Below are 25581 nucleotides of genomic sequence, written 5' to 3'. Positions count from 1 at the left end.
CATCGGGGGGGGGGCCTTCATCAATTGGAAGGGCTTCCACTCCCTGAATGTGCAGTTGGTGTGCGACCACCAGCTGCACATCATGCACAATTGCGTCCAATACCCAGGCAGCGTACACAATACTTGCATCCTGGCGCACTTGGGTTTCTGGCATCTTTGAGGCGCTCCCTCGGGTGAGAAGTTGACTCTTGGGTGACAAGGGTTACTCGCTGAGGTCATGACACCTGTCGTGAGGCCCCAAACTAACGCGCAGACCCATTATAACTACGCCTAAGAAAGCAACCAGAAGTGCCATTGAGCAGTGCATCGGCTTCCTGAAGATGCATTTCTGATGCCTGGACCGCCCTGGCGGTGTACTCCAATATAGCCCCAGGAGGGTCTCGAACATTGTGCTGGCCTGCTGCGTCCTGCATAACATTGCACAGCAGAGGCAACATGCTGGAGGAATATCAGGAAGAACCGGGCCTGGAGCTTGGACTGGCAGGGCAGGTCGCCCAATGTGAGCTCCAGGGCCTTTGTGCAGGAGACAACCTCATCAGCTCCAGATTTGCCAACTGAGGCCTGGCCACCAGCAGCTCTTCTGCTCTGTCCCACCTCTCCATTTCCTCCCCCACCCCCCCACTCACCCTTCCAAACAGAACCCCCTTCCCCATAGCCACTCATACCTTCCCTGTCCCACAGCCCTTCACTCCAAATTGCTACCCCAGCTTCACCTCCTGAGGGTCCGGCCAGCATCACCACAGGGTGTTGGCGCTAGGTTTGCAGTATCAGCAAATCTTGTCCATGGACGGAGGAGGATGACTATTCGCTATGAGATGAGCTCTGGTGCTCCTCATCATTTGGCAAAGTCTGATTCCTGTCTTTAGGATCACCCTCCACTCTCTGCCCAAGTGATCCTGCATGTGTGCTGGGAAATCCCACAAACCAAGCACAACCTCCCTCTCCTCTCCCCCCCCCCCCCCCCCCCACCCAAAAGACCACCCAGTCCCAGCCCATCCCTAACAGCCAGAGTGAGCTCCAGAGGCTCCACTGTCAATTTCAGAGGCCGATGTATCCTTTGGGAAGTTGGGGGGTTGTGGAGATGGTGAGTGGTGATTGGTTGCTCACTGGGTAAGCTGTCCTGCAAGGCAACCTCACTCTCTGGCCCCGTTACCTGCCACCTCTTGCTGAGGATGACCTCAGTTGGGATGTTCAAGTGTCATGGGGGCACTCCCCCCCCCCCCCCCCCCCCCCCCCCCCCACCCCAGACTTCGCACATCTCCCCACCCAGAACATCCTCTACATCCCAGTCCATCCCTAACAGCCATCAGACAGAGGATAGACGCAGGTTGGAATGTTGGTGCGGGAGTGTTTACTAGTGACTATATACGTTGTTGTGCCCTGACCCCTAACCATCAACTATGTTCCACACCTGTGCCAAAGTGCTAGTTAACTTTAATCCTGCATGGCCTATCACTTCTAGGTGTTATATCTGGCATGGAGGTGGCCTGCTGCTTGTCTCACCCTCTGACCTGAGCTGTCCTCTAGTTAGGTGACAAAGTGCCACCCTGTTTTGCCTACTGCCCGTCAGGTGCGCCAGTGTCAGGTGGATGAGATTCAGAAGCGCTGGGATGTTCCTGCACCTCCCCTGCGAGAGGCACCAACTGAGCCCCTTCAATTCCTTCTCCCTCAGGCTGCTTGATGGCCCCCGGGCTACTCCATGGAACAGACATGAAGCCAGAATGGGCTTCAGAGGTTCTACTGTCATCTGCCGCTGTTCCTTACCATCTCCACGTTTGCGCCCTGTGGTAAAATGGAGGTTCAATTCTCGCGCCCCCTCGGACTCTTGAGATGGGCAAGGATTCTGGATCTCTTCACCGGCCCATTGAGGCCCTTCACGTTCCATGTTACTATCCGGATGGGGTGGGGGCTTCCCGGCCTCCCCATCTGTGGGATCAAATGTAGTACTCACTCTGTGGGCCTGACCCTGTTCATTTGGGCCTGGGCTTGCTCATAGGCCATTCAAAATGGCCACCAACTGCATCCTCTTTTTCGCCATCTCCACATGTTGTCTATTGCAACCGGCACCCTATCTCTCTCCTCCTCTCTTCTTTTCTCCCCCCCCGGCTTTACACCCTTCCCTGCAATCCCGTATCTGCCTCTTTTGACACTTTGTTTCCCTTGAATTTCTGTCTTGTCCCTCCCTTCTGACAGACAGTCCTCCCTCCCCCTCCGCAGTACTCCCCTACCCCAGCCTGCTCGCTAGGGTAGCGGCTCCCCAACGAGCCAGGTTCCCCTATTTAACCCCCATCTGCTTATTGCCCCCTGCTTTCTCCATGCCTTTACCTATGTTCATCTCTGCCCCTCGTCTTTTTGCAGCCCGTGTTCTGGCCATTACGCTCTCACTGTTTGCCCAGTCCATTCTTCTGGACAAACCTGTTGGCTTCCTGCTGGCTGTCAAAATAATTTTCCTTCTATATAACCAGCTTCCCGATCATTGCCATTACGTACTCTGTTGGGTTCCTTCCTTCCGGTCCTTCCGGCAGCTACTGCGATCTGGTCCCCTTGGTCCATGGTGGCCTTCTCCAGGTCTCTTGCTGTTGTCTCCTGGTCTTTTGCCGTTGTCTCCTGGGCCCCTAGGCTCCACTCCATCTTGGCCATTGCTTCCCTCATGGGGGCCGTTGCAGTTTCCATTGCCATTTCGATGGCTGCCAGGAAGTCGTTTCAACCCCTCCTTGTGTCTCAGGAGCTCATAGGCTTGTCCATCAGCACCTGTGTCTATGCTGGGAGCTCTGTGGGATCGGCCAGTCCTGGTTCCATGCCACCGCGTGTGGCTGCCAGCTCCGAGACTGCAGTTTCCCTCCCTGGGTGGCTGACTTTTCTCCATTCTTCTAGTTAGTGCAGTCGCCGGGAGTTATGCTGGGGGATTGGAGGTATGTTTGGTGCCCATTGGGGTTAAAAGGCCGTAGTTGAAGATGCGAGAGCCACCTTTCGTGCGACCGCTCACCTCATGGCCTCCACCGGAAGTCGGAGAGAAGAAATATAAGACTAGGTTTGATAGAAATGTTCAAAATCATGAGGGGGCTGGATAGAGTAGATAGGAAGAAACTGTTCCCTCTCATAAAATGATTGCGAATGAGAGGGCACAGAAGTGATTTTCAAAATAAGCAAATGTGATGTGAGAATTTCTTTTTCCACACGGGAAGTCTGGGATGCAATGCCTAGAAGTGTGGTGGAGCCAGGTTCAGTAGAGGCATTCAAGCAGGCATTAGATGCTTACTTGGATAGTAAGAATATGCAGGGGTACAGGGAAAAGGCAGGGGAATGGCACTAAGTGGTGATGCTCATGGTTGCAGCACAGAAGATGACCATTTGGCCCATCTTAATAGCAGAAAATTAACCATCTCGCCAGCCTAATTGGTGTTGCTGTTTTGTGCAATTGAGAAAGTAGAGGTAAGAACATTTAGAGATGAATAATCCAGTTTTCTTAGTTTAGGTTACAAGGATTTCCCTGTTGCACCCTGCTGGGGGCTGAATTTGAGCTTTGACACATATCAAAAAATTGTGTGTATACAGGAAAAGGTAGGCTACACGCATGTGCTGTGTACTCCTGACAGGCCTGGAATGTGCAACCAGAACATTTACTGCAATCAATCTTTTTTTTTTCTTTTTTATAAATTTGGAGTACCCAATTATTTTCTCCAATTAAGGGGCGATTTAGCGTGGCCAATCCATCCAACTTGCACATCTTTTGGGTTGTGGGGGCGCAACCCACGCAAACACTGGGAGAATGTGCAAACTCCGCACGTACAGTGACCCAGAGCCGGGATTGAACCTGGGACCTCGGCGCCGCGAAGCAGCAGAGCTAACCACTATGCCACCGTGCTGCCCTCAATCAATCCTTAAGAGGAAACGTTCAGTGCGCAAATGCCACCTTGACAGCAGTGCTTAACATGACCGGAGAATATTTCACTCTATTTATTTTAATAGCCTTTGCAATTAAATTACAGTAGGTAGTCAATTTGCATTATAGAATAATATAATTGTTACAGCACAGAAGGAGGTCATTTGATCAATTGGGTCCCTGCTGGCTCTCTAAGATCCACTAAGCCAGTCCCTAAAAGCTAGACCTTTTTCCCCATAGACCTGCTAAACTTTTCTCTTCAGTGTCTCATCCCTTGCACATTAATGCACTTTAGTTCATTCCTATTATCTGAAAACCTGGATAAAATAATTGCAGGTATGTAGTTTCCTCTCTCCCCTCCCCGAGCTTAACTGCCTTAAATATGATTCCCGTACAATTCAGATGAAAAAGAAATACTCTGTATTTATATAGCATTCAGCTTTAGCATGCTGGGTCACTTCAAAGGGAAACTCTGAGTGAACCATGTTGTGTTGACAACTACCTGGTCACTTAACTGCACATCAGCTGGTTGTGGCACTATTTTCTTGATTAAACATGCCCTGAATTCCGATTGAGACAGACCTTTTTTGCAAACGGGTTCTCCATTTGGAACTTACTGAGGGCATGGAAGAAAGATGTATGTAGTACCTGTACCTCCGCCCTGAAAAAAAAAATAAGGGCAGCATGGTAGCATTGTGGATAGCACAATGGCTTCACAGCTCCAGGGTCCCAGGTTCGATTCCCGCTGGGTCACTGTCTGTGCGGAGTCTGCACATCCTCCCCGTGTGTGCGTGGGTTTCCTCCGGGTGCTCCGGTTTCCTCCCACAGTCCAAAGATGTGCAGGTTAGGTGGATTGGCCGTGATAAATTGCCCTTAGTGTCCAAAATTGCCCTTAGTGTTGGGTGGGGTTACAGGGTTATGGGGATAGGATGGAGGTGTTGACCTTGGGTAGTGTGCTCTTTCCAAGAGCCGGTGCAGACTCGATGGGCCGAATGGCCTCCTTCTGCACTGTAAATTCTATGATTCTATGATAACTGTAGTATGTAGTAGTGTCTTTCAATAATCTCAGGATGTCCCAGATGAAATAACGGGGTGTATGGCTTCCTCCTGTTGTATGATTCTATGTTATCATCCTCAACTAATCCTTGCTTGTATGCTTGTTCTCTTATTGATAGCCAAAGGGGTTTCGACGTTACTATAGCTCCCCATTATTAATCAATGAACAATATGGGTGCATCAAAGAGGTGATGCCTATTGGTAAGTACTGAATTTCCTTGTATGGAGGACTGTTTGTTTGTTTGGGTGCTCATTGCTGCCTTTTTCCCTCAGTTCACTTGTTCCTTTCTGTTTATTTTCTGATAAAGCTTGCGGCAGCAAAATAGACCCCGTGTATGAAACTCTCCGGTTTGGAACTTCTCTGGCTCAAAGAACCAAAAAGTCTGGGTCTGGCAGTGGATCTGACTCACCTCAGCGTAACTCTGTAAATAACCCTTTTGGTGATTGTGTTCTGTGTCATTGTTAACCTGTGATTTCAGTAACTTTGGTTAGCCCAGTCCTCTTATGTGTTGTCTTAGCTAAGAACAAATTCTTGCCCCTGTTTTTAATTTCCCTCTTGATGCTTATGTTGAGGCACAAGAAGGGCAGCACGGTGGTTAGCATAAATGCCTCACAGCTCCAGGGTCCCAGGTTCGGTTCCCGGCTGGGTCACTGTCTGTGACCCAGCATAGCCAATCCACCTAATCCGCACATCTTTGGACTGTGGGAGGAAACCGGAGCACCCGGAGGAAACCCACGCACACATGGGGAGGACGTGCAGACTCCGCACAGACAGTGACCCAGCCGGGAATCGAACCTGGGACCCTGGAGCTGTGAAGCATTTATGCTAACCACCATGCTACTGTGCTGCCCCTATCTTTGGTGAGTTGCTGTAGTGCAAGATACAAGATGGTACACATTGCTGCCACTGTGCGTCAATGGAGGAGGGAGTGAATGTTTGAGATGGTGGATGGTGGGCCAATCAAGGGAGCTGACTTGTCCTGGATGGTATCAAGGAGTGTTGTTGCAACTGCACTCATCCAGACAAGTGGAGAGCATTCCATTACACTCCTGATGTGTGCCTTGCAGATGGTGGACAGGTTTTTGCAAGCCAGGAGATAGGTTATTCTCTGCAGAATTCCCAGCCTCTGACCTACTCTTGTAGCCACAGTATTTATGTGACTGGTACAATCAGTTTCTGGTCAATGGTAACTACCAGGAAGTTGATCGTGGGGAATTAAGTAAAGGTAATGCCATGGAATGTCAAGGGTATATGGTTGGACTCTCCCTTTTTGGAGCTAGTCATTGCCTGGCACTTGTGTGGCACAATTACTTAATGTTGCCCAGGTCTTGCTGCATATGGACACGGACTGTTTCAGTATCTTTATTCACTGAAGTATTGCTATCTAAGCAAAGTGAGCTGCTCTTATTTGCTGATGGCAGGAAAATAGGGAGAGCTGTAAGTACAGCAACATACTATAACACTAGTTTGGATGCAGTTATTCAGTTGGGCAAACTGTGACATATTGAATATTGGCTGAATGCTTTTGAGTTGGAATCAGAAAACGCACTGTAATTGAAAATGACACATGCACATAGAATCAGGACTGATTACAGCACTAAAGGGGGCCATTCAGCTCCTTGTGTCCATTCCGGCTTTCTGCAAGAGCAATGAGTGAATTCCTTTGCCCCACCCTGTCCCTGTAGCCCTGCAAATGTTTTCTTTGCAGATAATAATCCTATCCACTCCACCTCATTCTCACACTCTGTATTCCGGAGCATAATCAGTTCATGGGGCTATGTCACTATTCCTTAACTGTCGCTGGATCAAAATACTGGAACTCCCTTCTTAATAGCACTGTGGGTGTATCTATGACACTTGGACAGAGTTTCGAGAACATGGCCCACCAGCACCTACTTAAGGATAACTGGGAATGGACAATAAATGTTGGCCTTGTCAATGGTACCCACAGCCTGTGAGCAAATAAAAAAAAGTGCATAAAAAAGTTTTGCATCATGTTGCCTTTACTTCTTTTGCCATTCATAATTTGGTGTCCTCTTGTTCTCAACCCTTCTGCCAATGGGAACAGTTTCTCACTATCTGTTCTGTCCAGACCCCTCATCATTTTGAATATTTCTTATCAAATCCCTTCTTGACTTTCTCGAAAGAAAACAGCCTCAGCTTCTCCAATCTGCCAACATAACTTGGTAACAGCCTTGCTTCGTACCGTGACAAAAGAATTGAACTCAAGAATTGAACTTAGCATTTGGCTGAGTGTGGCATCAAGGAGCCCTAAGTCAATCCAAATTGGTGGAGGGGGGATGGGGGGGGGGGGAGGCAAGGTGGTAGCAGTGGCATATCTACCCTGAGAGGAGTCATATCAAGGAAAGTGGTCAGGGACCAATCATATCAGTCCCAGGACATTCTTTATTCATTCTCTGATGGGCTGTGGGTATCGCTGACAAGGCCAGCATTTGTTGCCCATCCCTAACTGCCTTTGAGCTAAGCGATTTCCTGGCCCATTTCAGAGTGCAGCTAAGAGTCAACCATATTGCTGTTGATCTGGAGTCACATGTAGGCCAGACCAGATAAGGATGGCAGATTTCCTTCCCGAAAGGACATTAGTGCTCCAGGAAGTCTTAAGGGTAGTGCCCTTAGTCCAACCATCTTCAGCTGCTTCATCCATGGTCTTTCCTTCATCATCAGGTCAGAAGTGGGGATGTTTGCTAATGATTGCACATTGTTACCATTCACAGCTCATAAGATACTGAAGCAGTCTGTGTCCAATTGCAGCAAGACCTTGAAAATATTCAGGTGTGGGCTAATAAGTGGCAAATACCATTTGTACCACGCAAGTGCCAGGCAATTCCCATTTGCAATAAGAGAGAGCCTAACCATCCCCCCCTTTACATTCAATGACCCCCCCCCACAGCCTCCGCTTCTCCAATCTGCCAACATAACTTGGTAACAGCCTTGCTTCATACTGTGCCAAAAGAATTGAACTCAAGAATTGAACTTAGCATTTGGCGGAGTGTGGCATCAAGGAGCCCTGCCAAAATTGAAGTCAATCCAAATTGGATGGGGTTGGGGGGGAGGGGGGGGGGGAGGCAAGGTGGTAGCAGTGGGATATCTACCCTGAGAGGAGTCATATCAAGGAAAGTGGTCACTGAATCCCCCACTTGGGGGAGGGGTTTTACCATTGACTAGAAACTGAACTGGAGTGATGCCAGGTGCTGTGCAAGTTCCAAAATGTGGAACTCCAGCTCATGACACTGATTGGACATGTGGTTGTCCAGGATAAGTGGTGCAGCATGGACTTCCCACATGGTACAGGATTTGCACGAGAGGACCACTTTGACCTATCCTGCCTCATTGTATTTTACTAAAGCTGACTTAGCAGAAATTAAAGTAAGATGTAAATAAGTAAAAACTCACAAGCTGCTCCTCTCAGCTGCTGCACTTGGGCGTACATTACTTTATTTTAGAGGGTGGTTCACTTTTAAAATATTTATTTAATACTTATTTCTCCATCTCAGATTTTAAGCTACTGAAAAGTTCCCAACTAATTGGGTTCAGAGTTAAGTTTAAATTAATAACAAGGGATAGCAATACTGAAAAGTTCCCAACTTTTCAGTGTTGCTATCCCTTGTTATTAATTTAAACTTCACTCTGAACCCAATTAATTGAACATTGATTCTAATTATAAGATTCATATAAAAACTTACGGCAACATGAGAAATTATGAATTTATCGATTCTTGCCTAAAGTTGATTAATTTAAATTCAGCATTTGCCAGTTTACTATATCCTGTATGGCTCCTTGTGTTGTGATGTTAGTTTGCAAGTTATCCTCGTCATGTTTTCGGGCTGCCACCCTCGCCACGCCTGTGGACTGCCCTTGTCACGTCCTCTGGTCACTCTTGCCATGCCGTTGGGCCGCCCTTGCCACGAGCTCGGGTCACTCCCTGTGCCTTTGGGCCCCAGACGCTCCTCTTGTCTCTGTCTTGTTCTCAGATCATTGTACTCCACCTGACTGGGAAGCAGTTAAAATAAGTAAGGTGGTCCCTTAAGATTAAGAAGTAATCTAGAGTGAAGATAGTTAAGTGGAGGAATGTTCACTGAGATATATAAAGTATTGAATATTGCAGATCTGGTAAACCCAGTTTTAGATATGTAACCTTCAAAGCTGAATAATAATAGTTTCACATTAATATGATCAGGAAAGGTGGGTACACTGTAAATGTAAAAGCACACAGGCCAATTCAGATGAATGTTTGATGGAAGGGTACAACAGATCATCTCGGTTAAGCAATAGAAACATAGAAGAAATAGAGGATGTTCGCAAAACAAAAATTATGTAAATAACTGAAGAGTTGAGGCATCACGGAAATATACACAATGTCTCTTGATGAACTGAGTAGCAGGCATCCTGAAGGAGGAGAGAAAACAGGCAGAGGTCGTTGTACATATTGGTGCTAATGACATAGGCAGGAAGGGGCATGGGGTCCTGCAGCAGGAGTCCAGGGAGCTAGGCAGAAAGTTAAAAGACAGGACCTCGAGGTTTTGTAATCTCGGGATTACCCCCTGTGCCACGTGCCAGTGAGGCTAGAAATAGGAAGATGAGCAGCTAAACATGTGGCTAAACAGCTGGTGTAGGAGGGAGGGTTTCTGTTATAGAACATAGAACAGTACAGCACAGAACAGGCTCTTCGGCCCTCAATGTTGTGCCGAGCCATGATCACCCTACTCAACCCACGTATCCACCCTATACCCGTAACCCAACAACCCCCCCCTTAACCTTACTTTTATTAGGACACTACGGGCAATTTAGCATGGCCAATCCACCTAACCCGCACATCTTTGGACTGTGGGAAGAAACCGGAGCACCCGGAGGAAACCCACGCACACAGGGGGAGGACGTGCAGACTCCACACAGACAGTGACCCAGCCGGGAATCGAACCTGGGACCCTGGAGCTGTGAAGCATTTATGCTAACCACCATGCTACCCTGCTGCCCCTATCTGGACCACTGGGAGCTCTTCCAGGGCAGGTGTGACCTGTAAAAGAAGGATGGGTTGCATCTAAACTGGAGAGGCATAAATATCCTGGCCGCGAGGTTTGCTAGTGTCACACGGGAGTGTTTAAAGTAGTATGGCAGGGGGGTGGGTAACGGAGCAATAGGTCAGAAGGTGAAAGCATTGAGGGGGAACTAGGGAATAGGGCCAGTATGGCTCTTGAGGAACAGCAGACAGGGAGATGTTGCTGAAAACAGCGGACCTGATGGCCTGAAGGGCAGCACGGTAGCATTGTGGATAGCACAATTGCTTCACAGCTCCAGGTTCGATTCCGGCTTGGGTCACTGTCTGTGCGGAGTCTGCACATCCTCCCCGTGTTTGCGTGGGTTTCCTCCGGGTGCTCCGGTTTCCTCCCACAGTCCAAAGATGTGCAGGTTAGGTGGATTGGCCATGATAAATTGCCCTTAGTGTCCAAAATTGCACTTAGTGTTGGGTGGGGTTACTGGGTTATGGGGGTAGGGTGGAGGTGTTGACCTTGGGTAGGGTGCTCTTTCCAAGAGCCGGTGCAGACTCGATGGGCAGGGGGGGGTTGTTGGGTTATGGGTATAGGGTGGATACGTGTGTTTGAGTAGGGTGATCATGGCTCGGCACAACATCGAGGGCCGAAGGGCCTGTTCTGTGCTGTACTGTTCTATGTTCTATGTTAAGCAAGGAGTTAGGAGGGCTAGAAGAGGTCACAAAAAGTCATTGGCAAATATGTTAAGGAAAATTCAAGGCTTTTTACACATACGTAAAAAGCAAGAGGGTAGCCAGGGAAAGGGTTGGCCCACTGAAGGATAGGCAAGGGAATCTATGTGTGGAGCCAGAGGAAATGGGCGAGGTACTAAATGAATACTTTGCATCAGTATTGACCAAAAAGAAGGAATTGGTGGATGTTGAGTCTGGAGATGGGTGCGTTGATAGCCTGGGTCACATTGAGATCCAAAAAGACGAGATGTTGCACCCGGAGGAAACCTACGCTGACACAGGGAGAACATGCAGAATCTGCACAGGCAGGGAATCGAACCTGGGACCCTGGAGCTGTGAAGCAACTGTGCTAACCACTGTGCTGTGTGCATCTGTGCTGAAGTTGTTGAAACCTCATTATTGTGATGAGTTTTAGTTTCCGTATGTGACAACACACGCTTATTGTTTTCCTCAGGCTTCGGACCTGGCTGAAGTCCCAGAGGAAGGTGCTGATGCTCCACATGGACTGTCGAGTTTGAGCAGGAAGTACAGTGATAGTGGTAAGCATGAAACTAAAATATATATTCACCTGCCTGTGAGAAGCACGTAGGCTTTCCTGAATGTTTAGCATCGGAACAGTCTACTCTTCATCGTGTGGTTGGGTTCCATTCGCAATCTTTTGCGACAAGTTTTAAGCAGTGTAACACGGCAATGTCAATGCCAGTGATTGAGCAAGAAGACCTCAATGATAACAAGAAATTGATTCTCGGCAATCTCTCACTTTTCATATTCTATTTATTGTTGTGTATCAAAGTTTGCTCTTTGAAATATGGGAAGGATTAATACATTGAAATCCACCCTTGTCCAATTTAATGAGATATGAAGTGCCGTGTTACATGTGGAGTGAAAAATGAAACCAGAACCAAGTGAGTTTTGGCTGCCAACAATAGTGATGTTTCTCTTTCTTTTGTAGTATTTGGTTCTCTAGAGAATGGGCATGAAAATATCATGAGGGAAGAACGGAAGCCTTCCAGTTCTCTGGTAAGAACCTGAGGCCAATCCTGGTGAGACCATTTGTGATGCAACAGCTTCAATCACAAATCATTTTGTCACTCACATTCCTCATCAATATTTATCAGAAAATAAGTGTTGTCGATCTTAGCTGTTTTGTCTCTTCCCCAATAGCTTCTCCCTCCTTTCATCGATTTAAAAAAAAAAAAATTTGTTCATGGGGTCGTCGCTGGCTGGGCCAGCATTTATTGCCCATCCCTAATTGCCCTTGAACTGAGTGGCTTGCTAGGTCATTTCGGAGGGCATTTAAGAATCAGCTATATTGCTATGGATCTGAATTTGCATGTAGGCCAGGCCAGGTAAGGATAGCAGACTTCCTTCCATGAAGGACATTGTTGAACCAGACGTTTTCTTACGACAAATCACCAATAGTTTCATGGTCGTCATTAAGCCTTTCATTCCAGGATTTTATTCAATTCAAATTTCACCATCTGCCATTTTTTTATTTTATTTTTTAATATAAATTTAAATTACCCAATTATTTTGAGCAGCACTCTCCAGTCGATTCAATCTTGAGGGCCGTTTTGCACTGACGAGTATCTCGGGGAGGGAGAGGGGTGGCGTATTGCACTGCCGAGTATCTATGGGAGGGAGGGGGGTGGCGTATTGCACTGCCGAGTATCGAGGGGGCCGTGTTACACTGCCGAGTATCTGGGGGGCCGTGTTACACTGCCGGGTATTTCCGGGGGGGGGGGGGGGGGGGGGCCGAGTTACACTGCCGAGTATCGAGGGGGCCGTGTTACACTGCCGAGTATCGAGGGGACCGTGTTACACTGCCGAGTATCCCGGGGGGGCTGTGTTACACTGCCGAGTATCCCGGGGGGGCTGTGTTACACTGCCGAGTATCGAGGGGGCCGTGTTACACTGCCGAGTATCGAGGGGGCCGTGTTACACTGCCGAGTATCGAGGGGGCCGTGTTACACTGCCGAGTATCGAGGGGGCCGTGTTACACTGCCGAGTATCGAGGGGGCCGTGTTACACTGCCGAGTATCGAGGGGACCGTGTTACACTGCCGAGTATCCCGGGGGGCCGTGTTACACTGCCGAGTATCTCCGGGGGGGGGGGGGGGGGGGGGCGTGTTACCCTGACGGGTATTTCCGGGGGGGGGGGGGCCAAGTTACACTGCCGAGTATCGAGGGGGCCGTGTTACACTGCCGAGTATCGAGGGGGCCGTGTTACACTGCCGGGTATTTCCGGGGGGGGGGGGGGCCGTGTTACACTGCCGAGTATCGAGGGGGCCGTGTTACACTGCCGAGTATCGAGGGGGCCGTGTTACACTGCCGGGTATTTCCGGGGGGGGGGGGGGGGGGGGGCCGAGTTACACTGCCGAGTATCGAGGGGGCCGTGTTACACTGCCGAGTATCCCGGGGGGGCTGTGTTACACTGCCGAGTATCCCGGGGGGGCTGTGTTACACTGCCGAGTATCCCGGGGGGGCTGTGTTACACTGCCGAGTATCGAGGGGGCCGTGTTACACTGCCGAGTATCGAGGGGGCCGTGTTACACTGCCGAGTATCGAGGGGGCCGTGTTACACTGCCGAGTATCGAGGGGACCGTGTTACACTGCCGAGTATCCCGGGGGGCCGTGTTACACTGCCGAGTATCTCCGGGGGGGGGGGGGGGGGGGCGTGTTACCCTGACGGGTATTTCCGGGGGGGGGGGGGGCCGAGTTACACTGCCGAGTATCGAGGGGGCCGTGTTACACTGCCGAGTATCGAGGGGGCCGTGTTACACTGCCGGGTATTTCCGGGGGGGGGGGGGGCCGAGTTACACTGCCGAGTATCGAGGGGGCCGTGTTACACTGCCGAGTATCGAGGGGGCCGTGTTACACTGCCGGGTATTTCCGGGGGGGGGGGGGGGGGGGCCGAGTTACACTGCCGAGTATCGAGGGGGCCGTGTTACACTGCCGGGTATTTCCGGGGGGGGGGGGGGGGGGGGGGGGGGGCCGAGTTACACTGCCGAGTATCGAGGGGGTCGTGTTACACTGCCGAGTATCGAGGGGGTCGTGTTACACTGCCGAGTATCGAGGGGGTCGTGTTACACTGCCGAGTATCCCGGGGGGCTGTGTTACACTGCCGAGTATCGAGGGGGCCGTGTTACACTGCCGAGTATCGAGGGGGTCGTGTTACACTGCCGAGTATCGAGGGGGTCGTGTTACACTGCCGAGTATCCCGGGGGGGCTGTGTTACACTGCCGTGTATCGAGGGGGCCGTGTTACACTGCCGAGTATCGGGGGGGCCGTGTTACACTGCCGAGTATCGGGGGGGTCGTGTTACACTGCCGAGTATCGAGGGGGCCGTGTTACACTGCCGAGTATCGAGGGGGCCGTGTTACACTGCCGAGTATCGAGGGGGCCGTGTTACACTGCCGAGTATCGAGGGGGCCGTGTTACACTGCCGAGTATCGAGGGGGCCGTGTTACACTGCCGAGTATCGAGGGGGCCGTGTTACACTGCCGAGTATCCCGGGGGGGCTGTGTTACACTGCCGAGTATCCCGGGGGGGCTGTGTTACACTGCCGAGTATCTCCGGGGGGGGGGGGCGTGTTACCCTGCCGAGTATCTCGGGGGCGTGTTACACTGCCGAGTATCTCCGGGGAGGGGGGGGGGGGGGGCGTGTTACCCTGCCGAGTATCTCGGGGGCGTGTTACACTGCCGAGTATCTCCGGGGGGGGGGGCGTGTTACCCTGCCGAGTATCTCGGGGGCGTGTTACACTGCCGGGTATCCCGGGGGGGCCGTGTTGCACTGCCGAGTATCTCGGGGGGGGGGGGGGGGGGGGGGCGCGTGTTACACTGCCGAGTATCTCGGAGGGGGGGGGGGGGGGGCGTGTTACACTGCCGAGTATCTCGGGGCCGTGTTGCTCTGCCGCGTATCTCGGGCCGTGTTCCAAGTTCGTAGAACAGGATTTGTTTGAAATGAAACGTCTGCTCGGTGATGCACTCGGCTCCTACAGTGCGATTAGCTTTGCCTGCTATGTGCAGGGTTCAGACAACGGTCATTGTCTTGGTCTGCAAATGTGTTTATGAGTAAAATATGCTTTGACAACGTGCATGAGAGGACCTCTTACAATAACAAACTATATTTATCAAGAAACCAAATATCAAAAAAATAACAAATGGACAATTTGGTCTACTGACACCAGGAAAGAGAAAAGGCAGATTAAAGCTTTGCCGGTGTCCCATGTTTAAAATTCAGAATTGAAATCAAGACTGGTTTATTACAAAGAAGCCTTGTAATTTAAGCTTGCAACCCAATAATATCCTCGAAAGATGGATTCAGAGCTCGTGAAATCCAATGGAACCTGCAAAAGCCAGTGTTAACACACTGCTGCCTTGCTGTTTTCACATGGAGAGTATGTACTCTGAGAAGGGCACGCTCAATGTCTCCATCACTTAGAGACAGCTGGAGGGAATATTCAGTTCCAGATGAAGGGAAAATCCTCTTGCATCATGCTTTGTATTTGTAAGTGTTTATGCAAGTATTTTCCTTTCAAAATTGTTTTGCAGATTAAAGCCAATCTTTTCTGATTACTAAATTTAAAAAATTTGTTTTTTATAAATTTAGATTACCCAATTATTTTTTCTATTAAGGGGCAATTTAGTGTGGCCAATCCACCTACTCTGCACATTTTTGGGTTGTGGGGGCGAAACCCACGCAGACACGGGGAGAATGTGCAAACTCCACACAGACAGTGACCCAGAGCCGGGATCGAACCTGGGACCTCAGCGCCGTGAGGCGGTTGTGTTAACCACTAGGCCACCGTGCTGCCCTCTGATTACTAAATTTGATTAGATCTTTTTGTCCCAAATAGTTTTGGTGAAATTTAGGCAAAGGTGATGTGGTGGTCAAAGTGTAAATATTCACATTCCTGCTGGATTCTTTCATTCATGTTCCGTTTTGGAGCTGTTTATTATTTAGTTTATTTCTGACCCATCACCAGTTAACATCTGGGGGGTGGCCATACAAGTGCAATAGATACTCTGACTTCTACAGGGTACATTTCTGTCTCTTAAATAAGCCACATGTCCCACCTTCACACCCACTCCCACCCCCAATGCCACTAACACAAAGCAGTCCTGAAAAACCCCAAGACACGCAGCCTCCCATTGCGTGGCATTAATTCTGGTCTTCCCATTATTCAACCCACTAGTGAAAAGGCTAAATGCCAGCCAGCAACTAAGAATCAGGGAGACAAGAAAATGGTGCAAAGCAGTAATATTTATGCAACATAAATATAAAGCAAACAAATATCCTAATATTCTGTATCAGATTGCATGCATATCTTTGTGCTACTACTAATCTTTACCCTTCCATTTCCTAGCACCTCATGTAGTGGCTTAGCAGAGACCGAGGCAGACCATTTAGATCCCTGCACTAACTGCGGAGCAGATTCTGATAGGTTGGGGAACCTGTGACAGCCCCATCTTTCTTGGGACAATTTTGGCCATTGGGACAAGGGTGGGTGCAAGTGAGAAATGCAAGCTCTGAACGGACTTCCATGGCGCCTTTCACCATCTCATGGCCCATCAACGCTTTGCTGCTAGCAATATGCTTTCCTGCATGCTATCAATCATCCTATTTTAGCATACATAGTGTGGAAGTAATTGATGAAGGCGTCCATGTACTTGGGTGATTGCACTGTTTGATGCTGCATGCTCTGGAAGAAGATATCTTCACAAATGCCTGTGTCATCATTGGTGCTTAACAAGAAAGACACTCCTGGCAGGCACAATGGTTAGCACTGTTCCCTCACAGTGCCAGGGACCCAGGTTCAATTCCAGCCCTGGATTATGGGGATTGGGGGGGGGGGGGGGGGGGCGTAGGTAGAGTGCTCTTTCCAAGAGTCGGTGCTGACTCGATGGGCCGAATGGACTCTGCTGCTGCTCCAGAAGTATCCTCTACATTAACATTTCATAGAATTATTACAGTGTAGTAAGAGACCATATGACCCAGCAAGTTGGCACCAACCCTCTGGCTTATACCCCCACCATAGCCCCATAACTCAGTAACCTTTTAGACTCTAAGGGACAATCTAACATGGCCAATCCACCTAACCTGCATATCTTTGGACTGTGGGAGAAAAGCAGAGCACCCGGAGGAAACCCACGGGGACAATATGGAAACTTCACACAGTGACCGAAGGCTCGAATTGAACCTGGGTCCCTGGCGCTGTGAGGCAGCAGTGCTAACCACTGTGCCACTGGACACTGTTCCTGGGGTACAGCATCTACTGTCCAACTGAACAGAGCTTGGAGAATCTTACTGCCTCCAATATATATTTTTGCAGTCCTGGTCGCTACTATTGTGACGTGTGAGTCACTATTTAAAAAAACAACTCCCTCTCTTCGTGTTCCTACCGAATTGCGAGCTTCTGAGCAGGTGCATTAACTGCATGAGTCCTGTGATAATGCAGCCTCAGAGGGAGTTTGTTACTCTGAGGAGTTTCCATGGATGACTTGGATCAGAATCTGCAGGATCCAAGAAGGCCTGTGGGAGATAAAATACATGAATGAGTATTGTCTCAGAATGTTTGAAGTTATCGATACACAGAAGATAATATTTCACTCGCAGTTTACAATCAGGTCAGTATGAGTGAGTGCTGTTTGCCACCTGACTGTCTGGTAGCTGGGAGGCCCCATCAAACACCCGGACACTGTTCTGATCTCCAGCACTGCCTGCTCTGAAGATTTTACTTGTGTGATGGCTGAAAACCACCTTCCATTCTCTGCCTCTCTCTTCTGACCTGTGCTGTCTTCTGCAAAGAGGTGAGTGAGTGACCGTAACAGGTGGATGGAGACTAATTCTTGAAGATGAGGGTGAGGTGGAATATTGTGGAAGGAATGGGATGAGGGTGAGTGATGGATGGACAGATAGGGATGTCATTCACAGAGGCTGGGTGTACCTGCAAAGTATGTTAATGTGAGGAGCAATATGCTGGTTGTGTTGGCTTGAGAAGGCAGAGTGAGGGGGTTACGGTGATACATGCATCAGGATATAGGTGAATGTGTCATTGTTCTTGTCTTTCCTGACTTGCTTCGTGTGTTGACATTGCAGCTGTGCACCTGGAAACAAGATCTCGTGGTGCATCCAGCCAGTTTCTTCCTTCTATTGCAAGGGGACAATATATTCCTCTGGTTGTTCGCAGCTGGCATCAGCAAATCCAGCGAGGCGTCGCTGAAGTAAGGTGTAGCTTTCACCTTCTCTGGCATCACTTCTTTCTCTCTGAAACGTCCAATTGCTTCAAATTTCATGTATTGAGTGTCCTTTAAATCCCTGAGTTGCAGTCATATCATTGTCATCACACCTGCTACCTGCTGATTATAATGGTCAGGAAACTAAGAAATCCTCTGTTAAATGTGTGGTCTGTTAAATTACCACTGACGGCTATGACGTCTGGATTTCTCATCAGTCACCAATGCTCACCTCCCTCCTGCCCTGCTGTCAGCACATTTGCACATTAAAATCCACCACCTAGAAACAAGAGTAGGCCAATCAGCCCATTCAATTAGATCAGAATGATCTCAGCCCCGAGATATCACTGCAAGAATTCCTCAGTACAGTGTCCTAGCCCCAACTATCTTCGATTGCTTTATTAATGACCTTTCTTCCATAATAAGGCTAGCTGTGGGGATGTTAATGTAACTATTCCCAGTAAGAGAAACCCCTTGTCATTCAATCACATTACCATCACTGAATCCCTCACGATCAACACTACCTACAATATACAAATCAGGAGTATTATGGAATACTCTCCACATGCCTGGCTGAGTGCACTCAAGAAGCTCAAATCCTCCCAGCCGGCTTGACCGGCCTCCCCTTCAATTACCTCAATATAGATAATAGAGTAGGTTGTTTCGCCCTTCAATCCTGCTCCGCCATTCAGTATGATCATGGCTGATCCCCGATCTCGATGCCATACTCTATTGTCTCCCCAGACCCATTGACACCTTCAGTGTCTAGAAATCTATGCTATTTCTTTCTCAAATAAATTCAGTGACTCGGCCTCCACACTCGGCCTTCTGTGGTAGAGGATTCCACAGGTTCACCACCCTCTCCGCATCTCAGTCCTAAATACCCTGAGACTGTGACCCGTTGTTTTGAACCCCTTCCAGGGGAAATAACCCCTGCATCCAACCTGACCAGCCCCATCAGAGTTTTATGCGTTTCAATGAGATCCCCTCTCATTTGAACATATAAACATTCGCTCTCTGCACGTTAAATGCACCATAGCAGCAGTGTCTATCATCTGCAGCAATTTGCCATTGTTTCTTCAAAGGCACCTTCTAAACTCATGACCTGTTTGGTGAGTTGAACATTCTGAATTCTCCCTCGGTGTACCTGAACAGACGCCATAGTTTGGCGACAAGGGGATTTTCGCAGTAACGTCATTGCAATGTTAATGTAAGTCTACTTGTGACAATAATAAAGATTATTATTACTGCCTTGAAAAACAAGAGATGCAGGTGCATAGGAACACCACGATCTGCAAGTACCCCTCCAAGTCATATCTCATCCTGACTTGTCACTCCTTCACTGTTGTTGAGTGAAAATCCTCAAACCTACTACCAAACAGCACTGAGGGTGTGCCAAGCCACACAAACTGCAACTCGCCAAGATGGTAGCTCATCACCAACTCTTCAAAGTCATTTTGGATGGATAATAAATGCTGGCCTTTCCTGCGATACCGATGTCCCATGAATGATCAAAAGGCACGCTCTTCCCTGTAACGTAATGGTTCCTTTGTGTAATGTCGGATTCAACTTCTAGTGACTTATCGGTTTTCTTCATCTTTGAAATTGTTCCTTCTGGAGATTTCCGGTGGCGGATGTGAGGGGAGAGAATGCAGAATGCACCAGATGATGTTCAGGCACGCCCTGAGCAGTATGATAATGGCAGCGATAGCTGAAGGAACAGGACAGCAACACAAAATAACAAGAATAGGAGGGAGGGGAAGGCCGCATGTGCACCTCAGATTCAGAAGCTTACACGGAATCGGCAGAGGACATAATGGCGGTGGCGAGAACCCCGCTGCATGACGCCAGTACACGCTGGCGCTCCCACGCATGTGCCGGCCGGCGGAGGCCTTTCGGCACTGGTTGATGCGGCGCCAACTCTGCCAGTTCCGGCTGGCGCGGCGTCAACCCCACCGGCGCCGGCCTAGCCCCTGAAGGTGCAGACGATTCCGCACCTTCTGGGCGGCCCGACGCCGGAGTGGTTCACGCCACTCCTTTGTGCCAGTACGGCCCGCCCCGCCGGATAGCGGAGAATCCTGACCCTTGTCTTTTTGGATCTCAATGTGACCCAGGCTATCTACACACCCTTCTCCAGACTCAACATCCACCAATTCCTTCTCTTTGGTGAATACTGATGCACAGTATTCATTTAGTACCTCGTCCATTTCCTCTGGATCCACACATAGATTCCCTCCCCTGTCCTTCAGAGGGCCAACCCTTTCCTTGGCTACTCTCTTGCTTTTTATGTATGTGTAAAAAGCCTTGGAATTTTCCTTAACCCTATTTGCCAATTACTTTTCATGACCCTTTTTGCCCTCCTGACTCCATAAGACCATAAGATATAGGAGTGGAAGTAAGGCCATTCGGCCCATCGAGTCCACTCCACCATTCAATCATGGTTGATTTCAACTCCATTTACCCGCTCTCTCCCCATAGCCCTTAATTCCTCGAGAAATCAAGAATTTATCAATTTCTGTCTTAAATTTGTCTACCTATCTGTTCCTCTATCTCCCGCTGGCTGTTGGGAGGCCTGTAGTAAACCCCCAACATTGTGACTGCACCCTTCTTATTCCTGATCTCTACCCATAAAGTAGGACTCCTTCCTACTTTCCTTATATTTCTCACAGGCTTTGTCTGTTCCCAGCCTTCTAGCCCTTACAAATGCCTCCTTTTTCTTTTTGATGAGGCCTATAATATCTCTTGTTATCCAAGGTTCCCGAAATTTGCCATATTTATCCTTCTGCCTCACAGGGACATGACGGTCCTGAATTCCTTTCAACTGTCATTTGAAAGCCTCCTACATGTCAGATGTTGCCCTCAAACATCCGCCCCTAATCTAGGTTCTTCAATTCCCTCCTAAATTAGCCTTCCCCCAATTTAGCACATTCACCCGAGGACCACTCTTATCCTTGTCCACCAGCACTTTAAAACTTACTGAATTGTGGTCACTGTCCCCGAAATGCTCCCCGACTGACACTTCTACTACCTGGCTGAGCTCATTCCCCAATACCAGGTCCAGTACAGCCCCTTCTCTAGTTGGACTATCTACATATTGTTTTAAGAAGCCCTCCTGGATGCTCCTAACAAACTCTGCCCGTCCAAGCCCCGAGCACTAAGCCCTGAGTCCCAGTCAATATTGGGGAAGTTGAAGTCTCCCATCACAACAACCCTGTTGCTTTTACTCCTTTCCAAAATTTGTCTACCTATCTGTTCCTCTATCTCCCGCTGGCTGTTGGGAGGCCTGTAGTAAACCCCCAACATTGTGACTGCACCCTTCTTATTCCTGATCTCTACCCATATAGCCTCACTGCCCTCCGAGGTGTCCTCCCACAGTACAGCTGTGATATTCTCCCTAACCAGTAGCGCAACTCCGCCACCCCTTTTACATCCCCCTCTATCCCGCCTGAAACATCTAAATCCTGGAACGTTTAGCTGCCAATCCTGTCCTTCCTTCAACCAGGTCTCTGTAATGGCAACAACATCATAGTTCCAAGTACTAATCCAAGCTCAAAGTTCATCTGCCTTACCTGTTATATTTCTTGCATTAAAACATATGCACTTCAGACCACCAGTCCCGCGGTATCCACCCCCTTGCCATACTAGTTTAAATGCTACCGTGTGACACTAGCAAACCTTGCGGCCAGGACCTCACATTGTGAAAGAGGTGAGAGTGGAACGACAAAAACTTGCACTTCAATTTGAATTGATGGCCATGAATAAAGCGGTGCATCAGTTACGATGTTCTCGGGACACCTTCCAACTCAAGAAGCAGGCTGTCTCCCGAGAAATCCCTCTGATTTGGAGCAAAGAAAGTAACCTAATATCAGCCCCTCTCTAGATAAATGTAGCTTTCGGAGCATTTTAACATGAGCTATACGAGTCAGAGCCTGCTCCAGATACGTTAGACATGATGAAGCTCCTAGATATTTTACACATCCCGATCATCGAGGAAGACGGGAAATGGGAATTGGAATCCTCCTTCAGCCCAGGAGAAATACAGAAATGTTTCGGTCGTCTACAATCCGGCAAAGCCCTCGGTCCTGATGGCTTTCCATCTGAATTTTATGAGATTCTCACAGCAACTAATACCTTTAAGTTTGGTCATGTTCAGTGACCCACTGTCTAATGGATCACTAACCCCTTGCCTTGCCCAAGCCACAATCTCGGTGCTCCTTAAAGAGCCCACTAAATATCTCCCACTTTCTGTGTCTTTTAGCTTGACAAAGGGTCATCTAGACTCGAAACGTTAGCTCTTTTCTCTCCTTACAGATGCTGCCAGATCTCCTGAGATTTTCCAGAATTTTCTCTTTTGGTTTCAGATTCCAGCACCCGCAGTAATTTTCTTTCATCAAAGGTCGGCAGTTATCGGCCAATGTCCAAGGTCTCTTGAACATTGTCCTTTCCCCATCATCTGCTCGAGAACTAGAAGTTATAGTATCTTTGGATGCAGAGAAATCATTTGATAGGGTGGAGTGGAATTATGTTTTTGAGATCTTGGATAGATTTGGATTTGGCCCCAAATTCTTCTCCTGGATTTGTTTAATGTACGATGCTCCGAAAGCCAACATCCGAATAAATATGACCTCGTCTGAATACTTTCTGCTCGTCAGGGGTGTTACTCAGGGCTGCCCCCTTTCCCCATTGCTCTTTGTGATGACCATTAAATCTCGCGATAGCGTTGAGGTTATTGGGAGGAGAATGCACCGGGAGGGAGAGGAGCACTGGGTCTCGCTGTACGCATCTCCCCAATAGAAAACGTCATGAAGATACTGATGAGATTTAGCACATTTTCGGGTTATAAATTAAATTCTGGTTTGCCAACAAATGCCAACCATTGGCTGGTTTTGCACAGTGGGCTAAACAGCTGGCTTGTAATGCAGAACAAGGCCAGCAGCGCAGGTTCAATTCCCGTACCGGCCTCACTGAACAGGTACCGGAACGTGGCGACTGGGGGCTTGTCACAGTAACTTCATTGAACCCTACTTGTGACAAGCGATTATTATTATTAAATGCGGGAAAAAGTGAGTTTTTTTCCAGTGAAGCCGACAGCCATAGGGTCTCGGCTTGGTTCGCTGCCGTTTTGCCTCTCGCCCTCTAATTTTCTTCGGATCCGTGTGGCCCATAACTTTTTGTTAAAATTTAGAGTACCAAATTCATTTTTTCCAATTATGGGGCAATTTCATGTGGCCAATCCACCTACCCTGCACATCTCTGGGTTGTGGGGGTGAAACCCACGCAAACACGGGGAGAATGTGCAAACTCCACATGAAATACTTTTTATTCAAATTTTTACAAAATATTAATAACAACAAATTGTATATTAACAACTGAGAAAAACCTAAGAGAACAAACCCCCTCCCCCCCCCCCCCCCCCCGTAAATACAAAAGAGAAAAAATAGATTAACGCCCGTCATAAACAAAGAACATATGTACACGTCCCTTCAACCCTAACCATCGAGTCGACCCCACCCTGGGCTGCTGCTGCTGGCCTCTTTCCCTATCGTTCTGCTAGGAAATCTAGAAAAGGCTGCCACCGCCTGAAAAACCCCTGAACTAATCCTCTCCGGGCAAATTTCATCCTTTCCAATTTGATAAACCCCGCCATATCATTGATCCAGGCCTCCACGCTTGGGGGCCTCTCATCCTTCCACTGAAGAAGAATCCTCCAACGGGCTACTAGGGACGCAAAGGCCAGAACACCGGCCTCTTTCGCCTCCTGCACTCCCAGCTCCACTGCAACCCCAAAAATTGCGAGTCTCCAGCTTGGCTTGACCCTGGATCCTACCACCCTCGACACTGTGCTCGCTACCCCCTTCCAAAATTCCCTCAGTGCTGGGCATGCCCAGAACATATGGGCATGATTCGCTGGGCTCCCTGAGCACCTATTGCACCTGTCCTCGCCCCCAAAGAACCGACTCATCCTCGTCCCGGTCATAGAAGCCCTATGCAGTACCTTAAACTGTATGAGGCTGAGCCTCGCACAAGAAGAGGAAGAGTTCACTCTTACTAGAGCATCCGCCCACGTCCCCTCCTCGATCTCCTCACCCAGCTCCTCTTCCCATTTACCCTTTAGCTCCTCCACCGAGGCCTCATCTATCTCCTGCATCACTTGGTATATTTCTGAAATCTTCCCCTCTCCAACCCACACCCCCGAGAGCACCCTGTTCTGGATACCACACGGGGGCAACAGCGGGAACCCCGTCACCTGCCGCCTGGCAAACGCCCTTACCTGCATGTATCTGAAGATGTTCCCCGGGGGGAGTCCGAACTTCCCCTCTAGCTCACCCAGGCTAGCAAACCTCCCATCTAAAAACAGGTCCCCCAACCTCCTAATACCCGCCCTGTGCCAACCCAGGAACCCACCGTCAATATTCCCCGGGACAAACCGATGGTTCCCGTATCGGGGACCTCATCGAGGCCCCCACCTGCCTCCTGTGTCTCCTCCACTGCCCCCAAAATTTGAGGGTAGCCGCCACCACCGGGCTCGTGGTATACCTCGTAGGAGGGAGCGGCAATGGCGTCACCAGCACCTCCAGGCTCGTGTCCACACAGGACGCCATCTCCATCCTCTTCCATGCTGCCCCCTCCCCGTCCATCACCCACTTACGCACCATCGCTGCGTTAGCAGCCCAATAGTACCCACAGAGGTTGGGCAGCGCCAGCCCCCCCCCCCCCCCATCCCTGCCCCGTTCCAAGAACACCCTTCTCACTCTCGGGGTCCCATGCGCCCACACAAACCCCTCCTGAAAAAAGCCTTCGGGATAAGGATGGGAAGGCACTGGAACAGGAACAAAAACCTCGGGAGCACCGTCATCTTGACGGACTGCACCCTGCCCGCCAGCGACAGCGGCAACATGTCCCATCTTTTAAACTCCTCCTCCATTTGCTCCACCAGCCTTGTAAGGTTGAGTTTGTGTAGGGCCCCCCAGCTCCTGGCCACCTGGACTCCCAAGTACCTAAAACTGCTCTCCGCCTTTTTTAGTGGGAGCCTACCAATCCCCTCTTCCTGGTCCCCCGGATGCACGACAAACAGCTCGCTCTTCCCCAGGTTGAGCTTGTATCCTGAAAACTCCCCAAATTCCCTAAGGATCTTCATCACCTCCGGCATTCCCCCCACCGGGTCCGCCACATACAACAATAAATCATCGGCATAGAGCGACACACGGTGCTCCTCCCCCCCTCGCGCCAGTTCCTCGACTCCCTCAACGCCATGGCCAGGGGTTCAATTGCTAACGCAAAGAGCAGGGGGGACAGGGGACACCCCTGCCTCGTCCCTCGATATAACCAAAAATACTTCGATCTCCTCCTCCTATTCGTGGTCACGCGCGCCATTGGGGCCTCATATAATAGCCTCACCCATCTGAAAAACCCCTCCCCAAACGTAAACCTCCAGCACCTCCCACAAATACTCCCACTCAATCCTATCAAAGGCCTTCTCCGCGTCTAGCACCACCACTATCTCCTTCTCCTGCGGATGGAGGTGGCTATCACGAGGGGACATAGCCTTAAATTGAGGGTTAATAGATACAGGACAGAGGTCAGAGGTGGGTTTTTTACGCAAAGAGTGGTGAGGCCGTGGAATGCCCTACCTGCAACAGTAGTGAACTCGCCAACATTGAGGG

The 25581-nt window shown here is 49.4% G+C and overlaps 1 protein-coding gene across 3 annotated transcripts in view; it reads left to right on the top strand.

Annotated features, from left to right (window-relative positions):
• The window catches only part of stac (SH3 and cysteine rich domain), a 185604-nt gene that overhangs the window by 91817 nt on the left and 68206 nt on the right, over nt 1-25581 (top strand). For all 3 annotated transcript variants that reach the window (XR_005462137.1, XM_038809851.1, XM_038809850.1), the window contains exons 4-7: nt 5059-5140; nt 5248-5363; nt 11135-11219; nt 11633-11700. Coding sequence is in view for 2 of the 3 variants with exons in the window: in XM_038809851.1 (XP_038665779.1) it covers nt 5059-5140; nt 5248-5363; nt 11135-11219; nt 11633-11700 (351 nt within the window). In the remaining variant the exon portion in view is untranslated. The remainder of the gene's footprint in view (nt 1-5058; nt 5141-5247; nt 5364-11134; nt 11220-11632; nt 11701-25581) is intronic.

Source organism: Scyliorhinus canicula, chromosome 10 (assembly GCF_902713615.1).
Source record: "Scyliorhinus canicula chromosome 10, sScyCan1.1, whole genome shotgun sequence".
NCBI classification, from domain to species: domain Eukaryota; kingdom Metazoa; phylum Chordata; class Chondrichthyes; order Carcharhiniformes; family Scyliorhinidae; genus Scyliorhinus; species Scyliorhinus canicula.
This window is presented reverse-complemented; position numbering and strand designations above follow the sequence as displayed.